This window comes from Macaca nemestrina, chromosome 2 (assembly GCF_043159975.1).
Source record: "Macaca nemestrina isolate mMacNem1 chromosome 2, mMacNem.hap1, whole genome shotgun sequence".
In the NCBI taxonomy this organism is placed as follows: domain Eukaryota; kingdom Metazoa; phylum Chordata; class Mammalia; order Primates; family Cercopithecidae; genus Macaca; species Macaca nemestrina.
This window is the reverse complement of record NC_092126.1, coordinates 83,867,764-83,887,548: the sequence shown is the minus strand read 5'-3', so window position 1 is coordinate 83,887,548 and position 19,785 is coordinate 83,867,764. Positions and strand designations below refer to the sequence as shown.

General features: G+C 38.3%; 1 protein-coding gene across 8 annotated transcripts in view; it reads left to right on the top strand.

Moving 5' to 3' along the window:
- The window catches only part of LOC105465735 (TRAF2 and NCK interacting kinase), a 410,880-nt gene that overhangs the window by 229,489 nt on the left and 161,606 nt on the right, over positions 1 to 19,785 (top strand). For 7 of the 8 annotated variants that reach the window (XM_071091238.1, XM_011714344.3, XM_011714334.3 and 4 more), the window contains one exon: positions 16,374 to 16,499. In XM_071091238.1, coding sequence (XP_070947339.1) covers positions 16,374 to 16,499 — 126 coding nt within the window. Of the gene's footprint in view, positions 1 to 4,236; positions 4,689 to 16,373; positions 16,500 to 19,785 lie in introns of those variants that run through there. The other variant, XM_071091237.1, reaches the window with a different exon arrangement.

Sequence of the window (19,785 nt, the reverse complement as noted above, 5' to 3'; positions counted from 1 at the left end):
TAATGATAGAAAAAAATTGTTTTCCAGAAAAATAATCTTCCTAAATATCTAATATTTTTACCCACTTGTGTTTAACATAAGGAAGAGTATGCAGTAGCTGACTGAAGAGATCATGACTTGGATGACTCTAAGATCCTAGTAGGATATTTAACATGAATATTTCCCAAAACAAAATATTACTGATCAAATAATCACAATAAACACAAATTCTTATCATTATAGAACAACACTGAAACAAAATTTCTGCCTAGATAATCAAAAGCAATCTAAGAAATAGATTTTATTTTAAATACAATCTAATGTTTTCTATCCTTTTGCTAGGCTTACTTAAAATATTTTAATGCCTTTTCAAGAGTACACAGCAAAAATCAGACTTGAAAGGATTCACTGGACATCAAAGGCATGTTAATAATTTTCTGTTGTCCTGGGGATTTTTCTAAGATGTCTGTCTGCTGTACATGAAAGCTGAAAGACCAAAGTCTTCCATTCAGTCCAGAAGTTGATTATTCAATATAAATAGACATAGAATGAATGGGTCACACAAAAGCATCAAATAAGAAAAACACATAGGAAAACTAAATAAATAAATAAGAAAGACACACAATATGTCTGTATGACAAACTTCAACCCATACCTTTTGGGCTCACTTTGCTACCTTTGATAAGTATATGTTATATGATAGTTACCTATCATAATACACATTTCACTAATTATTGTTTACACCACACATTGTACTGACTTACGATTTATCTAAATTCCTCTTTAAGTTATATGTATTTTTAACGAGTAAAAGATTTTGTTCCTGTACATTTGTTACCATTTAGTTCAAGTGCTAATTCTTTTTATTTGTCTTAAATACATTATTTAAGTTTCAGGTGTTGCAAAAGTTCAAATATTTAGTCCCAGTTAGTTTATTAATTCACCTGGCCTTTACTGAATAATAAACTGCATGTTCATTATATTAATTCGGTTTAAGAAAACTCTAAATAACAGAAGATTAAGCAAAATAGAAGTGTCTTGCTCTCTCATGTTAAAGGAGCCTAAAGGTGGACAGCCCAGGGATGTATGTCAGTGATGTGGTAGAGTGAAGGATGTTTTTATCTTTCTCCTCCATCATTCTAATGCACAGCATCCACAGTTACGGTTGCTTTATGGTTCAAGATATTTACTGGATTTCCATTGATCACACTTTATGGCAGGCAGAAAAGGGAGAACAGGAGAAGCAGAGGGGTACAAATGAGCCCCTTCCAGTGAAATATTTTCTACTTCCATTCAACATTACTACTTCTGTTTTCATTGCCCCTATCTAGCTGCAAGGGAAGCTAGAAAATATAGTCTTTTATTCTACTAATGTGTCTAGTTAAAAATCCAGATTCTATTAGTCAGAAATGAAGGGAGAGTGGATACTGGAATGGTCAATTATCAGGATCTGACACAAAAATTAAGATCAGATACTATCAGTCTCTACATAGAAACCCATTATAAATATATAAACATTTTACAAAGCTCCAACCACAGGACGAATCAGAATTTGTTTTGCAATTCAGCTGAAGTCATACTACTGTATTTTCCTTGGATTGAATAGAATCTCTGCATAATGACATGAGCTTGGCAGTTTAACAATTAATGGCTGTGGAAGGAGTCCAAGACATTCATGCTCTAGATTAAATTCTATTGTGTGGTTCTGAAGAACTACAGTTGAGAGTTCCACTGATGTCATTAATCTCGGTGCATAAAATGCATATTGATGCTCAAAGTATGACTCTGAACAATTTAAAGCCTCACAAGTAGAACCAGAAACTATACAAACTACTCAAGAACCACTATTGCTAGACCACCTTGCTTGGAATTAAAAGTTACAGTTATTTTTCCCAGGGTATGTATTGTCAGCTTAAGGAATGTCTGTCAGTCTTTCTAAACTGGGTTTCATTAAGCATCTAAGCCCTACAGAAGATGACTTGAGAGACTGTCTTCTCAGTTCTCCCAAGGAGAGTACAGATGTAAGGCCATTTTACATGCAAAGGAGTGTCAATCCATTACATAGAGTGGATACTTTATAGTATTTAGGCTTAATTATCTTGGGGAACTCCTATTGAGGAGGGCTAGATAGTTTCTGTGATTCAGTCACATCACTGATGATTATTTAACCACTGACTTTTAACAAAGGCAAACATGGATGCACATCAGGAAATGGTTTTCTTATTTTTGTGGTGTCTGATGTGGCATCAAGTGACGTTTGTATCATCCCCTTACACATCACAGTCAACATAAAATTTCCTTTGTGAAACTCATGTGGTGCCTTTAGAAAACAATCTATTCTATTTTGCCATGTTGTCTTTTGTGTATTACAGAATGCTGTAAAAGCTTCTTACCAATTATTATAATTGTACTCATTATGACTGCTCTGTTAAAAACTGAAATCAATTCTCAAAGGTCGTCTTTGTTAATTGTATGCTATGACCTACTACAAAGTTACTATAGTTTATTTTTATGAAACTGATAAAGCCACAAGCCTAAAATCCATTTTTAAATTATTGTTTTTATTCTATATCACTTCCTTTTTAATATAAAATAGCCATTGAGAGAACTGGATATAATGCTTATATCCTTCCATTTTTAGAGCTGAAACACTTCCAAATTTGCCAACATTTGCTTCAGAATTCGTGCTTAAGCTCAGAGTATGCCTTGAAGATCTTAAGTTCATGAAATCATTATGGAAATTTCCCCCATTTTGTCACAGTCTGGGGTTTACCTCTCAGCTGGATTTTTGCACTCTAGATTGACCTATGGCATCTAGGAGGAGCTAGACCCTCCCAGGTAGTGTTTCTCAAAGTGGACCATCAGCATCAGTGGGCAGTCAGCACCCCTAAGGTACTCATGAGAAATGCAGATTCCTGGGCCTGCCGCAGGATTTCTGGGGTAGCTTCAAAATCTGCCTTTTCTATAAACTCTTCGGAGTGTCACACACATCAAAATGAGAGTACCACTTTTCTAGGGTCTTGTATTTACTTCTTTCTGGCCACCAAGTGTGAAGGAGCTATTTTTTTTTTTGATAACCCTGTAAATAATCCCCATTTTCATTTGGATAAAAATTCCTAGTGTAAAGTAGTCCCATTACAATGACACCTTGAGGTGCATATAAGATTTAATGAAATTAAGTCTTAATATTGTAAGCTTTTCCCTTTACAATGACTGGTTGTGATTACTCAGGACATTTGAGGTTGTAGTACCAAACCTCCACCTAAACTGAATGAAGCTGAAAAGGGAATTTACCAGCTTGTATGAATTAAAACAACAAAAACCTCAGCAGGATGCAGAGAGTCACCTAACATGATCAGGATTTTGTCTCTCTCCATCTGTGGGCTCTGCTTTCGTCCCAACAGCAGCTGCAGGCTCATGTTTTCACTACCCCATTGCCATTAGTCCCTGCAAAGGTGCCAGTCTGAGTATCAGTGGTCCAGCTTGGACCATATCCCCATCCCTGAGCCAATTTCTGACTCTCCAGTCCACGCTGGGCTGGATGCCTGGCTCTGCAACCTACCGCAGGGACTGAGAGTTGGAGAGAGTTGATTTCTCAAAGAAAAACCTGAGCGTTATTATAGAAAAGGGTGGAAAAGATGCTGGGTGAGCAAAAACAGGAGAATTCTATGACCATAATATCATACATTCTGGTGAGTGTGTTCAAAAGTGATTTGATCCTTAAGTAAACTGTTTCTCTAGTTACACTTTTTATATTCATATCAAAAAGAATAATAATGGTAGCTAGCACTAAATGAGTGATTACTATGTGCCAGAACTCTTTAAAATACTTTCTATATATTAATTCATTTGATCCTCTCAGCAACTAACCAAGCAGGTTCCATGATTAGCCCCATTTTAGAGATGTGAAAGCAAGGCATTTTAAGTATCTTGCTCAGTGTAACATGGCTGCCAAAGGAAGGAGTGAATATTTCAGCCTGAGCAGTGTAACCCCATCCTTTAAGTCTATCCTCTTAACCACATTGTTTTCAGTCTTCAATTCATGTAGTGTTTAATTTCATGTGATTCTTTTTTCATTGATTTATTCAACAAACATTTACTAAAATCTACTTTATGATAGGCACTGGAAATTTAAAGATGAAAAAAATAGTCTTTTGCCTGTTCACAGTAACACAACCTTGCCCTAAATATTTATAAATAAAGGTTATACACTTTATAACAAGGTTGTAGAATTTGTAAATAATGTTACTTGTAAACTTTGATGGGACTGTGAGGAGACAGTCCTCACTGAGGAAGCCCAGGAGGACAATCAGGTGAGGATGTTCCGGCCAAGAATACAACTGGTGCCAAGGCATGAGGCTGAGACGGCAGGTTCTGGAAACTGCACATAGCTTAGTTTTGAGGGTAAAAGTGCCAAGAAGGGGTTGATACAAGATGAATCTAGACACGTTAGGATGGGCCAGGTTATGAAGGAATTGAATACTGTGACAAGGAGTTTACGACGTTTTTAATTTTCAGTTTTCTCAGTAGAACACTTTGATCAAATAGTCTTGGGGAAAAACCCAATATATAAAAGAAATGTAAGGAGACTTGCTTTTCTTTTCTTTTTTTTTTTAACCAAGGGTGGGAGACCGTAAGTCCTGACTCCTTTCCTCAAACTACTACTAGAGCCAATGCAAGAGCCAGAAGTTGAACAGGAGAGTGACACGGTAGGATTGCCTACTAGGAGGATCCATGCTAAGCCCTGCTTCCCTGAATTCCTATTTGTGTCTTACTGAATTTCTGTAGGTGAAGCTTCTGACCAGCCTCCATCTCTTTCTGAAGAGTAAGGAAGTGGTCTTCTCCCAGTAGTAGACTGCTTTGCCCATCATTAAAGGGTTCAGTGAATGCTTGCTGAAATTGCACAGAAAGAAAAGAAAAATCTTTTCATCTTGGGTTGTTTGGAAGAGTAAGGGGGACACATTGTTCCAAGTACATTTGGTTCTTTCATCCCAAAGGGAGGCAGTTCAGTGGCGTAATTAATAGCATGCACATAATAGTATTGTTAATAATAATAATGACAATAGGCACAGGCCAAAAAGGGGCTAATACTGATTGCTTATTATGTGCCAAGCATTGTTCTTAGTACTTAACATGTATAAATTAATCCTTAAAACAACGTCCATTAGGAGAGTACTGCTGTTATATCTGTTTTACAAAGGAATTGACAGCAGAGAGCCCAAGAAACTTGCCCAAGCCCCACAGATAGTAAATGGCAGGGTTGGAATTCAAGTCGAGCCAGTCGGGGCATATGCACACGCTCTACAGACATCTTATTATAGGATGAGAAATGGGAGAGTATTGCCAGAGCATGGCCTTCAGATTCAGAGAGAGCTGGGCTTATGTTCCACTCATCTCCTTACTGATTGTGACCTTGGGCAAATCTTAACTTTTCTGAGCCACAGTTTTCTTATTGGTTAATGTTGCAAGCTTGTTTTGGGACTTAAATGGGATATAATATCTTGTACCTGACACATAATAGGTCCTCAATACATGATTTTAATGGTTAGTGCCAGTAAGGTACATTGAATCACTGAATAAGACAGGCAATAGGAATGAAAAGATTTCAGTGTGCATTAAAATCCTGTAGTTGTGTATTTTGATGACAGCCTGATCTGTGAACTGCATGCCAACTTGTGTTAGTTAATTGCTGATATGGGTAAATAGTTTGCACTCACCCTATCTTTACCACCTCAGTTACAGAGTTGTTAGCCTTACCCTGAATAGTAGGTAGCTGAAAAAATGGCTTACTAGAGCAGGATCCAGGAAAGAAAGTGAAGCTAGATTCCAGAGGCTGAAGGCTGAAATCACAAGATTTAATTCATTCATTTACTTGAGAATGAATGAATGCACCGTGCTACGGAGTCATCCGGTGAACAAGACAGACATGGGCACTATCTTCTGGAATCTTATATTTCAGTACAAGACATTTAGTGGTTAAACAATAGCAGTCACAATTCTGATTAGCTTCCAAGCAGTCTACAGAGTATGAAGAGAGAATTTAAGAAGAAACTGACCTAGCTGAGTGGCCAATAAATGACTTCTGAGAAAGTGACAGCTGTGTGAGATCTACAGGATGAGTAGACCTTGGTTAGCCAAGTGAAGGGGTAGGGAAGGTGCACCTCCAGACTGGGGAGCTTGACCTTCAGGTGATGTCAGCAAAGCTTGGGGATTCCCATCTGAGGCTCCTTTGCCACAGAGACCCTCTGGACAGTTCTTTGGGACTTTTACTTTGGAGCCTTTATGTAGGTGTCTTTAGCAGACAGAACAGTCTGATCAAGCACATGGTCGAAACTTTTAACAGAGAAAAGATAAACAAATGGCTTTTTTGTCTTCATAATACCCTCCACCTTTTGTGCTATTTTCAGTGCTTCAATTCTGTATGCTATACAGCATGTAGAACTTGGAAAGCTTCTAGGGTTCTAAAAATGAACAACTGAGCTGCCCACTCCATGCACACTTTAGCATCTGTCCTCTTCTTGCATACAGATTAGACCCCTTTTGGTGGCTTATGTGTGCCTGGGTCTCTGCACATGTTCGTGCATGCTGTGTGTGTGGCCTGCGTGTTGGGCTTCTCATATGTGTATGCTCACATGTTAGATACATTGCTTAAGAGCAAAAAAATAGGCCTGGGGGCTACTGTCTATACCTCCAAACTAATAAATGTGAGCAATAGTTTTTAAAAATATTTTTTACATCATAATAGTTTGTATTCACTGTTCCTTTTACTTGTGTACCTCAAAGCATTTGATCAAAATTATAATTAATTCCTTTAGCCCCCTAGTGGGATGGAGATGCCTGTAGATGAGAAAATTGGCACACAGAAACTGGGGTGCTTGGAATCACTGACTGGGCTGTTCAAAGCCTGATTTCCAACCAAGTTCCCAAGCAGTGGAATACAAGGTCTCCTTCTGCAGGTCCATCCTCTCCTTTATGCTGTCAACACTTCCCACCTCATATTTATTCCCCTCTTTTGACTTTACCAGGTCCTCTCTTGTTGAGCTCTGTTTTTCTTCTTTGACTTGACTTCCTCATCAGTATTTTGGATTTCTGTTTAATGACTTGGGCAGTTCAGCTTTTATTTTTATTTATTTATTTTTTGTTATACTTTAAGTTCTGGGGTACATGTGCAGAACGTGCAGGTTTGTTACGTAAGTATACACGTGCCATTGTGGTTCGCTGCACCCATCAACCCGTCATCTACATTAGGTGTTTCTCCTAATGCTCTCTCTCCCCTTGCCCCCCACCCCCTGACAGGCCCCATTGTGTGATATTCTCCTCCCTGTGTCCATTAGTTCTCATTGTTCAACTCCTACTTATGAGTGAGAACATGCAGTGTTTGGTTTTCTGTTTCTCTGTTAGTTTGCTGAGAGTGATGGTTTCCAGCTTCATCCATGTCCCTGCAAAGGACATGAACTCATCTTTTTTATGGCCATGTAGTATTCCATGGTGTATCTGTGCCACATTTTCTTAATCCAGTCTATCACTGATGAGCATCTGAGTTGGTTCCAAGTTTTTGCTATTGTGAACAGTGCCACAATAAACATATGTGTGCATGTGTCTTTACAGTAGAATGATTTCTAATCTTTTGGGTATATACCCAGTAATGGGATTGCTGGGTCAAATGGTATTTGTAGTTCTAGATCCTTGAGGAATTGCCACACTGTCTTCCACAATGGTCAAACTAATTTACACTCCCACCAACAGTGTAAAAGCATTCCTGTTTCTCCACATCCTCTCCAGCGTCTATCGTTTCCTGACTTTTTAATGATTGCCATTCTAACTGGTGTGAGATGGCATCTCATTGTGGTTTTGATGTGCATTTCTCTAATGACCAGTGATGATGAGCATTTATTCATATGTCTGTTGGTTGCATAAATGTCTTCTTTTGAGAAGTGTCTGTTCATATCCTTCACCCACTTTTATTTTTCCTTCATTAAAAGTTCTTTCTCATTTGAAACCTGCTGACTTGAATAAGCTTTCAAGACCAGGGACAGGAACTGTGCATTATCCATCTTTTTACCCCATGCAGAGCGTGCTAAGGTCGAACCTGGCACTGGCACCTAGTAGGTGCTACATTATGTATTATGTATGTGTATTATATGTATATCATTATATATAAAATGATATATATATAGCATTACATATAATATATATAATGTAATAATTATAATAATAATATATAATTTAGTAACGGGTTTGCTGGGTTGAGTAAATCATTCTTCACTGATTATATGAATATATATAACATACATAATATATATTATATTTTATAATTATATATTTTATGTATTATATATTATATATAATATACATGTAATGTTATACATATAATACACATATAATATATAATGCATATATAGTATATAGAATGTAAAAATATATGTGAAGTATAATGCATATTTATGTAAAAATAAATATAAAAACAATATTAAGATTAGAAAGCCAGGTGAAGGAAAAGCAGATTGAAATTACAGGCCACAGAGAACTTGCTGTTTATTTTTCCCAATAACCAAAGCCAAAAGGGGGGGACATTATAAATTACACTGTTTATACTATCAGGAAAAAAAAAAAAAAAACTCATTCCAATTCCTGTGGGCTGTTACCTGAATTGTAAGTCTAGGATCCTTGAAGATGTAAGCCACGCCATTTATGGTAGACTTCAGCCACATGAATGACATTATTGCAAGGTTTACAACTTGTTTACTTCTGGGTTACTTGAGTTTGGGTCTTTTTGTTAATTCGTGGTTTTCTTGGGAGTCATGCCTCAATGCAGGCTTGGGTATGAGAAAGATGTACATCAGCCTTTTGTTACCTACTCCTTTAAGGGACTCCACTTCATTGTAAGAGGAAGCAGGTCTTAGCCTACTGGCAAAGAAAAGCCCTGCACAATGTCAGTCTTGTGGAATATCCTAGTTTTGATACTTCATGGCTCTCAGACCCTGGACATATTGCTTGACCTCCTCTATTCTACATCTATAAATGTGGATAATGCCACTTCTCTCACAAAGTTGGTGTGAGATGTAAATATATTAATCATTATTTATAAAGGGTTTCAGAACAATATGTAGAACACGGTATTCAGTGCATGTTGTTGTTATTATTACCAGGTCTTTTGCAGACAATTTTTATTTTTCTCTTTATGACACCAAAAGCCTCCAGAGTAGACAACATGCTACCCCCTCTCCAGCCACACGACCTTGGCAAACACTTTCTCTGCCAGGAAAATGTTTCTGTCCCAATCACACTACATCACATTTTCTCTTTTTCTCTTCCCAACTGGGTAACTTTCACCTAGCCTTAAGAACTCAGGTCAAATGTAGGTTTCTTGATGTTAATTAGATCAGCTACCAGATACTTCTCATGGTAGTAATTTTGCGTATAACTGTCATTCTTTGATTCATATCTGTGTCTTCCACTAAACTGTAGTAAGCTTCATTGTGGCAGAACTTGAATCTGTTATGCCTATTGTAGTATGATTATATTATTGGCATTTAGCATTATGACTAGAATATAGTAGGCACTTAGTAAATAATTCTTTTTTGTTCTTTACTTTTTTTTTTTTCAACTGTTATTTTAGATTCAGGAGATACATGTGCAGTTTGACGCTTGGGTATGTTCTGTGATGTTGAGGTTTGTGACAAATGACTCTGTCACCCAGGTACTGACCATAGTACCCAACAGTCAGTTTTAAATCTTGTCCACCTCCCTCCCCACTCTAGTAGTCCCCAGTGTCTATAGTTCTCATCTTTTTTTATTTCCCTTTTTTTCACTTTTATTTATTTATTTATTTATTTATTTATTTATTTATTATTATTATTATACTTTAAGTTCTAGGGTACATGTGCATAACGTGCAGGTTCGTTACATATGTATACTTGTGCCATGTTGGTGTGCTGCACCCATCAACTCGTCAGCACCCATCAATTCGTCATTTACATCAGGTATAACTCCCAATGCAATCCCTCCCCCCTCCCCCCTCCCCTCTCCCCACGATAGGCCCCGGTGTGTGATGTCCCCCTTCCCGAGTCCAAGCGATCTCATTGTTCAGTTCCCACCTATGAGTGAGAACATGCGGTGTTTGGTTTTCTGTTCTTGTGATAGTTTGCTAAGAATGATGGTTTCCAGCTGCATCCATGTCCCTACAAAGGACACAAACTCATCCTTTTTTATGGCTGCATAGTATTCCATAGTGTATATGTGCCACATTTTCTTAATTCAGTCTGTCACTGATGGACATTTGGGTTGATTCCAAGTCTTTGCTATTGTGAATAGTGCTGCAATAAACATACGTGTGCATGTGTCTTTATAGCAGCATGATTTATAATCCTTTGGGTATATACCCAGTAATGGGATGGCTGGGTCATATGGTACTTCTAGTTCTAGATCCTTGAGGAATTGCCATACTGTTTTCCATAATGGTTGGCCATCAGAGAAATGCAAATCAAAACCACAATGAGATACCATCTCACACCAGTTAGAATGGCGATCATCAAAAAGTCAGGAAACAAATAGCCTGTAGCTCAACCATGTTACTGAAAAGGACATGATTCCATTCATTTTTATGGCTGCATAGTATTGCCTGGTGTATGCATACCATATTTTCTTTACCCCGTCCGCCATTGATGGGCACGAAGGTTGATTCCATGTCTCTGCTATTGTGAATAGTGCTGCAGTGAACATGTGAGTGCAAGTATTTTTTGGCAGAACGATTTGTTTTCTTTTGGATATATACCTAGTAATGGGTTTGCTGGGTTGAGTAAATCATTCTTGAATGAATTACTTTAACTTAGAGTTAACATATACAGCAAATTCAGGTGCTGCCTGCGGAATGTCCTGGTAAAATCCTGTCAATGCTACAATGAAGAGATAGGGACTTAGACAACTCGTTGGACCACTCTGGGTCTGTTTCCTTAAATCTATTAGATGTAATAGATTTATTACATTTATTATCTATTACAATCTGATTTATTACAATCTGGTAGATGTACCAGATTTAAGGAAACAGACCCAAAGGTGCATAACTTGACCCTGAGATAATTTTAGGTGATTTACATGCTTAATTCTCATTTCATTTTAAATATATTTTAACGTATAATAAACTGTGATTTAAAAAGCAGACCTCAAACTCTATGTTATACACCAACTTTGAACACACTGGAAAAATGCCAGCTTCTTAATTTGTGCTGCTAGGTTACCCTATTCATGTGCAGAGTGGCATTGATTGTGAAGATCCTACTAAAACTTCCAGGCATGCTCTTCACTATTTCAACTGTTTATCTTAGAAAATGAAGATTTTTCTCCATCCTATAGAACTGAAAGAAAAATGAAAATTAATAAGATATTGGAGCTGATGTGTAGCTTTACATTTCTTTCTACTTTTGTATTCACACTTCTTTGTTGTCATTGACTAATTGTATAAGTAGATATTACATAGTTAAATAAATGTTTACTGATTTTAAAAATTTAGTTTTTGTCAGCTATATATTTGCATCCTGACAAAAACTTATATTGCAGGGAGGGATTTCACTATTTCAGATTATTTTAGAAGCTTTTTTAAAACCACATTCTAGATCATAGTGACGATCCCTTCGAATTCTCGTAGCCTGTGGTCCCTTAATGATAAATTGTCTCCTACTTTTTGCCACATTCAGTCAATGCTGAAGGTGAGAATGACAGATAACACAAACACCTGCTTAATGGCAACAGCTGCTGTGAAAGCCGTGCAGATGAGCGGGAGCAGAGATGGTTCTAGCTAGTGTTCACCCATCTATGGGATGGTGGCATTTATGAATCTGTACACCTTATACTTCTCTCTAGACTTCATCCTGACCAGTCTCTTGGACTTGCTGTAGGAATTGCATAGTTTTATTCCTGTGCCACAGATTGAGAGTTAAATGTTAGGCAGACTTTATTACAGAGCATATAACTAATAATACATTTTTTATTCCATTTTTAAATCCTAGCATATCATAGGTACTTAAAGTGTATTCTGCAGTGTAATCAATCTGCAACTTAAAATCCGTTCTTTATTCCTCGAAATCAATCATAAGCAAATATTATTGTATGCTAACAAGCTCCTTTAATTGGAAGACCAAAGTCAGGGTTCTCTTCCACCCTGGCTTAAGATGCTCTTAAACTCTTCTGATTAACAGCTTTGGTTTTGGTCACCATGGATAATTGCCCTTCGTTTGACTAGTGGTTTTCTGTATCAAATTACGAATACTGGCTTTGGAGTCAGACAAATCTGGTCTTGAATCTGAGCTTTAACGTTTAAAATATGAGTGAACTTGGGAAAGTTACTTAACTTCTCTGAGACTCATTTTACTCATTTGTAAAATAGGATCCAGCTTCATAGCTGTTCTGAGTGCTCAGTAAGATAGTTCATACAAAGCTGCTGGTAGACAGTAAACATGACATGAGGGTTTGGCTTTGGCTATATTTTATGACCACATGGTGACATCATGTTGCCATCAGAGGTGGTCAGTGGCTTAAAAGCATTAACTGGAATTATCTATTTCCTTGGGTTTGAAAACTGCCTATCTTCCCATGGTTTCTCATCTTCTGGAAGGCCGATCCCGGTTTCTCACATGGGGGCTGAAGGGTTCTCTGGCAAGCTGTAGGAGAGGGCCAGTCTCAAGGCACAAGTGCTTTTCGGGCCTCTGCTGCATCCCATTTGCTAATGTCCTCTTGACCAAAGCAAGTCATGTGGCCAAGCCCAGGTTCAAGGAGAAGAGAAATGGACTCCACCTCTTGATGCAGGTAGGACACATATCATGGCCATTTTCTTTTTCAGTCTACCACAAACACTAAGCAATAAGTAGATCCTGTGATCTTGAGAAATAATATTATCTTATTTATATTAATACTAAAGCTATTAACTAAGCACTTAATCATTTCTAAGCCCTGAGAAGTGGCTTACATAGGTATTCTTATTCATATTTATAGCTGAAAATGACTGACATTTGGCGAGTTTAAATGCCATGGCTGAGGTTAACATAATGAATATGACTGGATTTGGAAGTCTTTCTGCTTTAAGTAATGCTTCTTCCTACAGTACCGGACTTGGCTTATTGAAGTTACTCTTTTAAATGTGTGATAATTTGGTACCACAGCTTTATTTTTCATTATTGCCCAGTGGTCATTAGTTTATCAGAGGGCTTGATCTTTGTGCTTAATACTTAAGATTTCGAAATAGTACATTTACAAAATAGAGGATATTCCTCCCTTATAACTTTTTAGTTTAATTCTAGCCTCCCTTGCTCTCTTTGTGTTTTTGGAAAGCATTGTAACTCATCTCCCTTGATGGGTCATATTGTGAGAGGCCGAAGTCTTTGCGGCATGGTAAAATGAGTTCTTGTCACTAGTAAGGCTCTTCCTTCCTATTTCACTGAATAACTTACTGCCATCTGTGCCCTAGACTAAAAATCTGGATAAACAGTAGCCCTGTAAGGCCTGCTAAATTGCATGCTCACTTAAAAGGTTGCATAAGATCAAGGATTTATATCTTAGAACTACCTAACCATGACTTACAGTGGTTCCATAAGTGTGTTTGGAAACAGTGCAATTTAAACCTAAAATTCAAGTGATTTACATTTTGGCCTTCCTGCCCTTTTAGTTATTTATTTTTTGGTTACGTAGATTAGTAATAACATTTACTTCGTAATACACTTGATAACACACATCCTTTATCTAATTACCACAAAATGCTGAGACTTAAATATCTTTATCTCATTATAAATGAGAAAACTTAGAGTCCAAAAAGGTAGGTGACTTTCTTGGGGTCCTGCAGCCAGAAAGGAATGGTACCCAAACTCAACATGCACCCCATCTGCCCACCCTCATCTTTCTTATCCCAGACTCAGTGCATATGCTGTCCTTGTTGTCATATTGCCTCAGTTTACCTTTGAAAAATGATGGAGAATGACTGACTTTATTCTGACCTCCAGTACTATTTATTTTGGATTTAATTATAGTTCTTCTGCTGTTATTTAACTGTTTTATAAGCTCTTATTTTCTTAATGACATGGTGAGCTTTTTATAGGCAGTCCCCCGCTCCCCTGTCTTTCCCACATTACCCACTATCCTGCTAAGAACCCAGGAGGCAAGCGGTAAATACTTGTAGAAGCAGGCTGATTTCTCACTAAGAATGACTGATGCTAAGATTGACAGGCTGCAGTTGGAAAGTGATCCGTGTCTTTTATTACCTCACGTAGTTGCCTTTTTAATGGAAGCAGCTGTCGATGCTGTGCTGCCCACAGAAACCCTCAGGTCGTTTTTCTCCCTTTTTCTATTTAGGCTTCCCCAGAGGACATCTGCTCACATCCTACATTCATCCACAATTATTTGGCCCCATACAGCAAGTTTAAAATAGCTACTGTGCACCGTAGTAAGACATTGGAGGTGCGCTGTAGGGGCCCTTCAACAAGTTGAAGGCCGGTGAAGGTCATTCTCTCCATGACCTGCAGTGAAGGCGTGGGGGGTTTCTGATAGCTGCTGAGAAGAATAGGTGGTTAGCAGTGTGCCTTCCCCTGTCTCGCCCCTTGACTCCCTTCCCCGCTGTTCTGGCCACATGCTTCTCCTTAGCTCAGCATCCCAAGCATATATTCTATTTTGAGATTACCTATTCTTCAGCTTAGTTAAGCCATGTGATATGTAACATGCTTTACTTCTCCTAGGTTTGCAAATCCCGTTCGTTTTTTCCTAAAGCTTATTTTAGTAAGTAAGCATGGTCAGCAAATGTCAGCACTTCACTACTCTCCTCACTCTATTCTTACCTCTTCCTTCTGACATCAACTAATGCTGCTCTAGGCATTGGGCTCTTTGCGGTTATTTGTTCTTTTAGTTGCATTTATTCACAGGCACTTTGCTTGGTGCTAGGGATGTTGTAGAGAACAGGCAGGATTCCTGAGTTTATGGTTCTTACATACTGATAAGGAGAAGAGACCTTAATCAAATGATAAATGTGGGTGGCAATTCTGATAGGTGCTACAAAGGAAAAGATACATGATGATTCATGGGGCTGGAACCAAATTGGGCAGATCAGGGAACTTTGCTGGGGAAGGAACTTTCGAACTGAGATCTGAAGATCTGGAGAGGACAGCTTACAATATATGGAGAAGAGAGTCGAATAATGGGGCAATCATGGGACATACCCCCATACCAATGTCAACAAATGCAGCAGGTGTGTGAAGGAGTGTAGGGGCTGTGACCAGATGCAGTGGGGAGATTTGACATTGCCTGAGAGAATTAAGGAAGAGATCCCTGGTGAATGTCGATCAAACTCAATCAGGAACGGTGAGTAGAGATTATGTGAAGAAGAGGCCGGGGAAAGAAGACAGCACATAAGAGACTGCAGGAAGTCCCAGTAATGCAGAGACACTGGAAGGAGGCAGTGCAGCGAGTGGAGGAGGGTACAGACAGGGGACACCGTGGGTGGTTTTTCAGGTCATGGCAATGTCACATCTTACACTCAGGGACAGTCATAGCTTACTGCTGCATCTAAAAAAATTATCCTGAGGTAGAAACTTTCTCCCCCAACCTCAACAATAAAACACTCTTCTGCAGTCCAACCAATGTGTAAACATCAAGAAAATAAAATTATGGGAGGTCACACCGTCTCCGCCAGCACTGCCAGGACCTCTGAAAAGGGTCCGGGTTGGCGGATTCCGAATCAAAATTCACAATGAATGAAACCTGAATATTAAGAAACTAACTCTGTAACAGAGTTGTCTCTTTTTACATCCTCAGCACCACCACCTTTCCCCCTTTCTTTCTAAGCTGAGTTTCCTGAAGGTGAGCTGGGTACTCCTGCTTTGAGAACTTCCTTAGATCTAGAGAACTTACCTTTGCTCCCTTTCCCATCTGACTTTCATTATCTTCAGTCAGGTACTTCAATGAAAGGAGCCTTCAAAGAAAATGAACCTAACAAAATTTAAATCTGAAAGCCCATGGTTTTAATATCTTCTACTTTCCTCAATCTTTCTTATACCAGATAGGATCAGTAATGGCTACTTGATGTATGTAGTTCCCAGAGGCCCACAGTGAATTTTATCTCAGTAGTCTTTCTACCTTGATCTCTTCTAGGTGAAGAGATGAGGGATTGTTTGGGGTGTTTTTGTTTTGTTTTCCAAGAGATCGTGCTATGCCTGTTTGTTGTAGAAACAGAAGACTCTCTTAGACAGCCAATGTGTTATGTTTTAGAATTGTTCTTTGCCCTCATATGTAATAATTATGCTTATTTGTCACCAAGGAAGAAAAACCTTAAGAAAGAATTTAGAGATGGTGTTGAAGAAGAGAATCCTACTAACAACAATAGATTTTCATGACAGAATTTTTATATTGTTCTCATACAGGATGAAGAGGAAGAAATCAAACAAGAAATTAACATGTTGAAGAAATATTCTCATCACCGGAATATTGCTACATACTATGGTGCTTTTATCAAAAAGAACCCACCAGGCATGGATGACCAACTTTGGGTATGTAGTGCTATCCAAATTTGCTTTATTTACATGAAGAACAAACAGGGCCAAATGGTTCATTTTTATATCCTCATGACTAAATTTGATTAACTCCTTCTTTAACCCTTAGCCCCCATGATGTCCGTAACATACTGTTTTCAGGGTTTTCTCCCATTTCCTTGAATACCTATCTTTTCAGTATCTCTAAATATTCCTTCTATCCTTTAATATGGACCAAAGCCAATTGTTGAGTTCTCTGTTTTTGTTTCTGTTTTTGTTTTTTTCACTAATTGACAAACTTTTATTGCGTTTTTATTTTAGGCACCATGTTATTTACAGTTTATGAATTATATCATTTATTTTGCTTCTTTGAGTTAGGTATTATTATTTCCCTAATTTCTTGAATGATGAAACTAAGGTTTACAGAAAAAACGAGTAAACTGTTCCAACGTCTACATAGCTAGCAGGGATGGAGCTAGGATCTAACCAAGCTCTATGTGATTCTCTGTCTATCACTGAGGTGTGGGTGACTCTGAAACATAAACTTTAACTCCGTAGGTAAAATACCTACTATAGCGTCTGGTACCAAGTAGGGACTCTGCAAAGGTTGTTTTCCTTTCATGTTTCCCCTAGTCCACTTAGCTATGTGCCGCAGTCCTTTATCTTTGACAGTCTAAGAGGCAGCTCTGATTGGCTGTCCCACCAACGAGTTTACTGTGTTTGATGCCAAACCCTATCACTGCTCTGCCAAGCCCAGACTGTCTTTTTCTCACCTTCCTGGTTTCTGTCCTTGGAACTTTTATTCACTTAGTCCTTCAGCAAGATTATAATGCTGTATTGGTTTGGCCTTCCCTTGCCAATTTTATTATCACCTCCCTAGTATAGGCCCATTCAGTGGAAGCCTGGACTTTACAGTGGCCTCCTATGTGTTGATCTACTTTTCTTTCACTCTTTCTTCTTCCCTCTACCTTCCATCCTTCCGTCTCTCCTTCCCCTCTTCCTCTCTCTCAATTTCTGTTCATCCCACATGTCATTGTTATATTAATGCTTCTAAAAATACCTTTTTAACCCCTTACCGTCTTGCTCATTTTCCAGAGGTTTTGTATGTGCCTAACACAAAAAATTTACTGAATTAGCAAGAGCCTACTATATGCCAAATACTGTGCTGAGCTGTGTGGATCCGGTAATGGCTATTTCATGGAGAATTCCCAAAGTACTCAGCCTTGGGTAGAAGTAACTATTTTAATGCATCAGACATTTCCAGTGCAGTGGAGAAGACAGAATATAGACAGTGAATACAATCAGTGACCAAAAAGGGTATAAAAATGTTAGCTCATAAAACTAACAAGATTTTCATGTCATTTAATACGAGTACTCAATCTTTGGAAATGAACCATTGGGATTATTTTTTTCCATGAGACTCATCTCCAAATTTAAAAGAAAAATTATTTGGGGGTAAACATTTTATATAGTTTATGTGATTCTAAAAAAGTTACAGTAGGTTTTAATTGTGGCCTCTAAATGTATAATAGATGTAAATATGAATATTAAACATACAAAAGTAGTGGGAGAAAATAAATGTGACTGTGTAGTACTAAAGAGAGATATATGACAACAAAGGGATACACCATAAAATAGAATTTTGATGGACTTACTATATACATATTTTAAATGTCTTCTTTTTTTTTTTTTTTTTTTTTTTGAGACGGAGTCTCGCTCTGTCGCCCAGGCTGGAGTGCAGTGGCACGATCTCGGCTCACTGCAAGCTCCACCTCCTGGGTTCACACCATTCTCCTGCCTCAGCCTCCCGAGTAGCTGGGACTACAGGCGCCCACAACCGCGCCTGGCTAATTTTTTGTATTTTTAGTAGAGACGGGGTTTCACCGTGGTCTCGATCTCCTGACCTTGTGATCCGCCCGCCTCGGCCTCCCAAAGTGCTGGGATTACAGGCGTGAGCCACCGCGCCCGGCCTTAAATGTCTTCTTAACAAAAAACATAAAGTAAAAATGCAAATAACTGAGTAAAAATATTCCTTTTATATATAATGAGCAAATAATTTAGTAGCCTTCAGAGATGAAGCATTTTTATAAATCAATAGGAAAAACATGAAATTACTAATAGCAAGATTAAGGAAAATGTTACAACCAAAAAAGTAAGCAATATCAATTAACAATAAAGGTGTTATTAAAAGGCTATTCTTACTAACAATATAAATCCACAAGAAAACAACAGATACCATTTCTTGCCTAGTAGATTGGCAAAGATTTTTTTTTAATTATAATGTCCGGGATGGACACTCATACCCACTGCTCATGGAATGAACACTGGTCCAACTTATTAACTCAAGGGCAGTTGGCATACACACACACACACACGCGCGCGCACACACACACACACACCCCTTCCAAAGCCAGCACCTTACTTTTGACTCCATATTTTCACAGGCAGGAATGTGTCCTAAATAAAGTCACTTATTTAGGTAACTACATATAAAGATGTATGTAGAAGTTAACCAATAGGGAGTCACTTAAGGGAGAGTGCAGACAATTAAAATGATGTAGCTCCACATTTCTAAATGGAGAAGTATTAACAATTGTAGTAGGGGCTGGGCACAGTGGCTCACGCCTGTAATCCCAGTACTTTGGGAGGCCAAGACGGGTGGATCACTTGAGGTCAGGAGTTTGAGACCAGCCTGACCAACATGGTGAAACCCTGTCACTACTAAAAATATAAAAAAATTAGTGGGGTGTGGTGGTGACTGCCTGTAATTCCAGCTACTCTAGAGGCTGAGGCAGGAGAATTGCTTGAACTCGGGAGGCGGAGGTAGCAGTAAGCTGAGATAGCGTCACTGCACTCCAGCCTGTGTGACAGAGCGAGACTCTGTCTCACACACACACACACACACACACACACAAATAATAAAATAAAATAAAATAGGACTTTGTAAAGCCTTTTGAAGAAGTTATAATTAGATATAGTATGTTTTCATTTTTGTGGAAAAAATACACATGTAGTGACATGGTGGGGATATCTGATATAATGTATACTAATTGTGTTGAAAATATTTATTTTGAGGTGGTGATTTCAGTAATTTTATTTTAAAAACATTTTTCTTTTTTACGTCTGCTTTTTTTTTTTCTAATCTTTCTGTTTAGTACATTTTCTTTTAGAGACAGGGTCTTGCTCTGTCCTCTGGGCTGGAGTGCGGTGGCACAGTCATAGCTCACTGTAGCCTTAAATACCGTAGCTCAAGCGATCCTGCTGCCTCAGCCTTCTGAGTAGCTCGGACTACAAGTGCACGCCA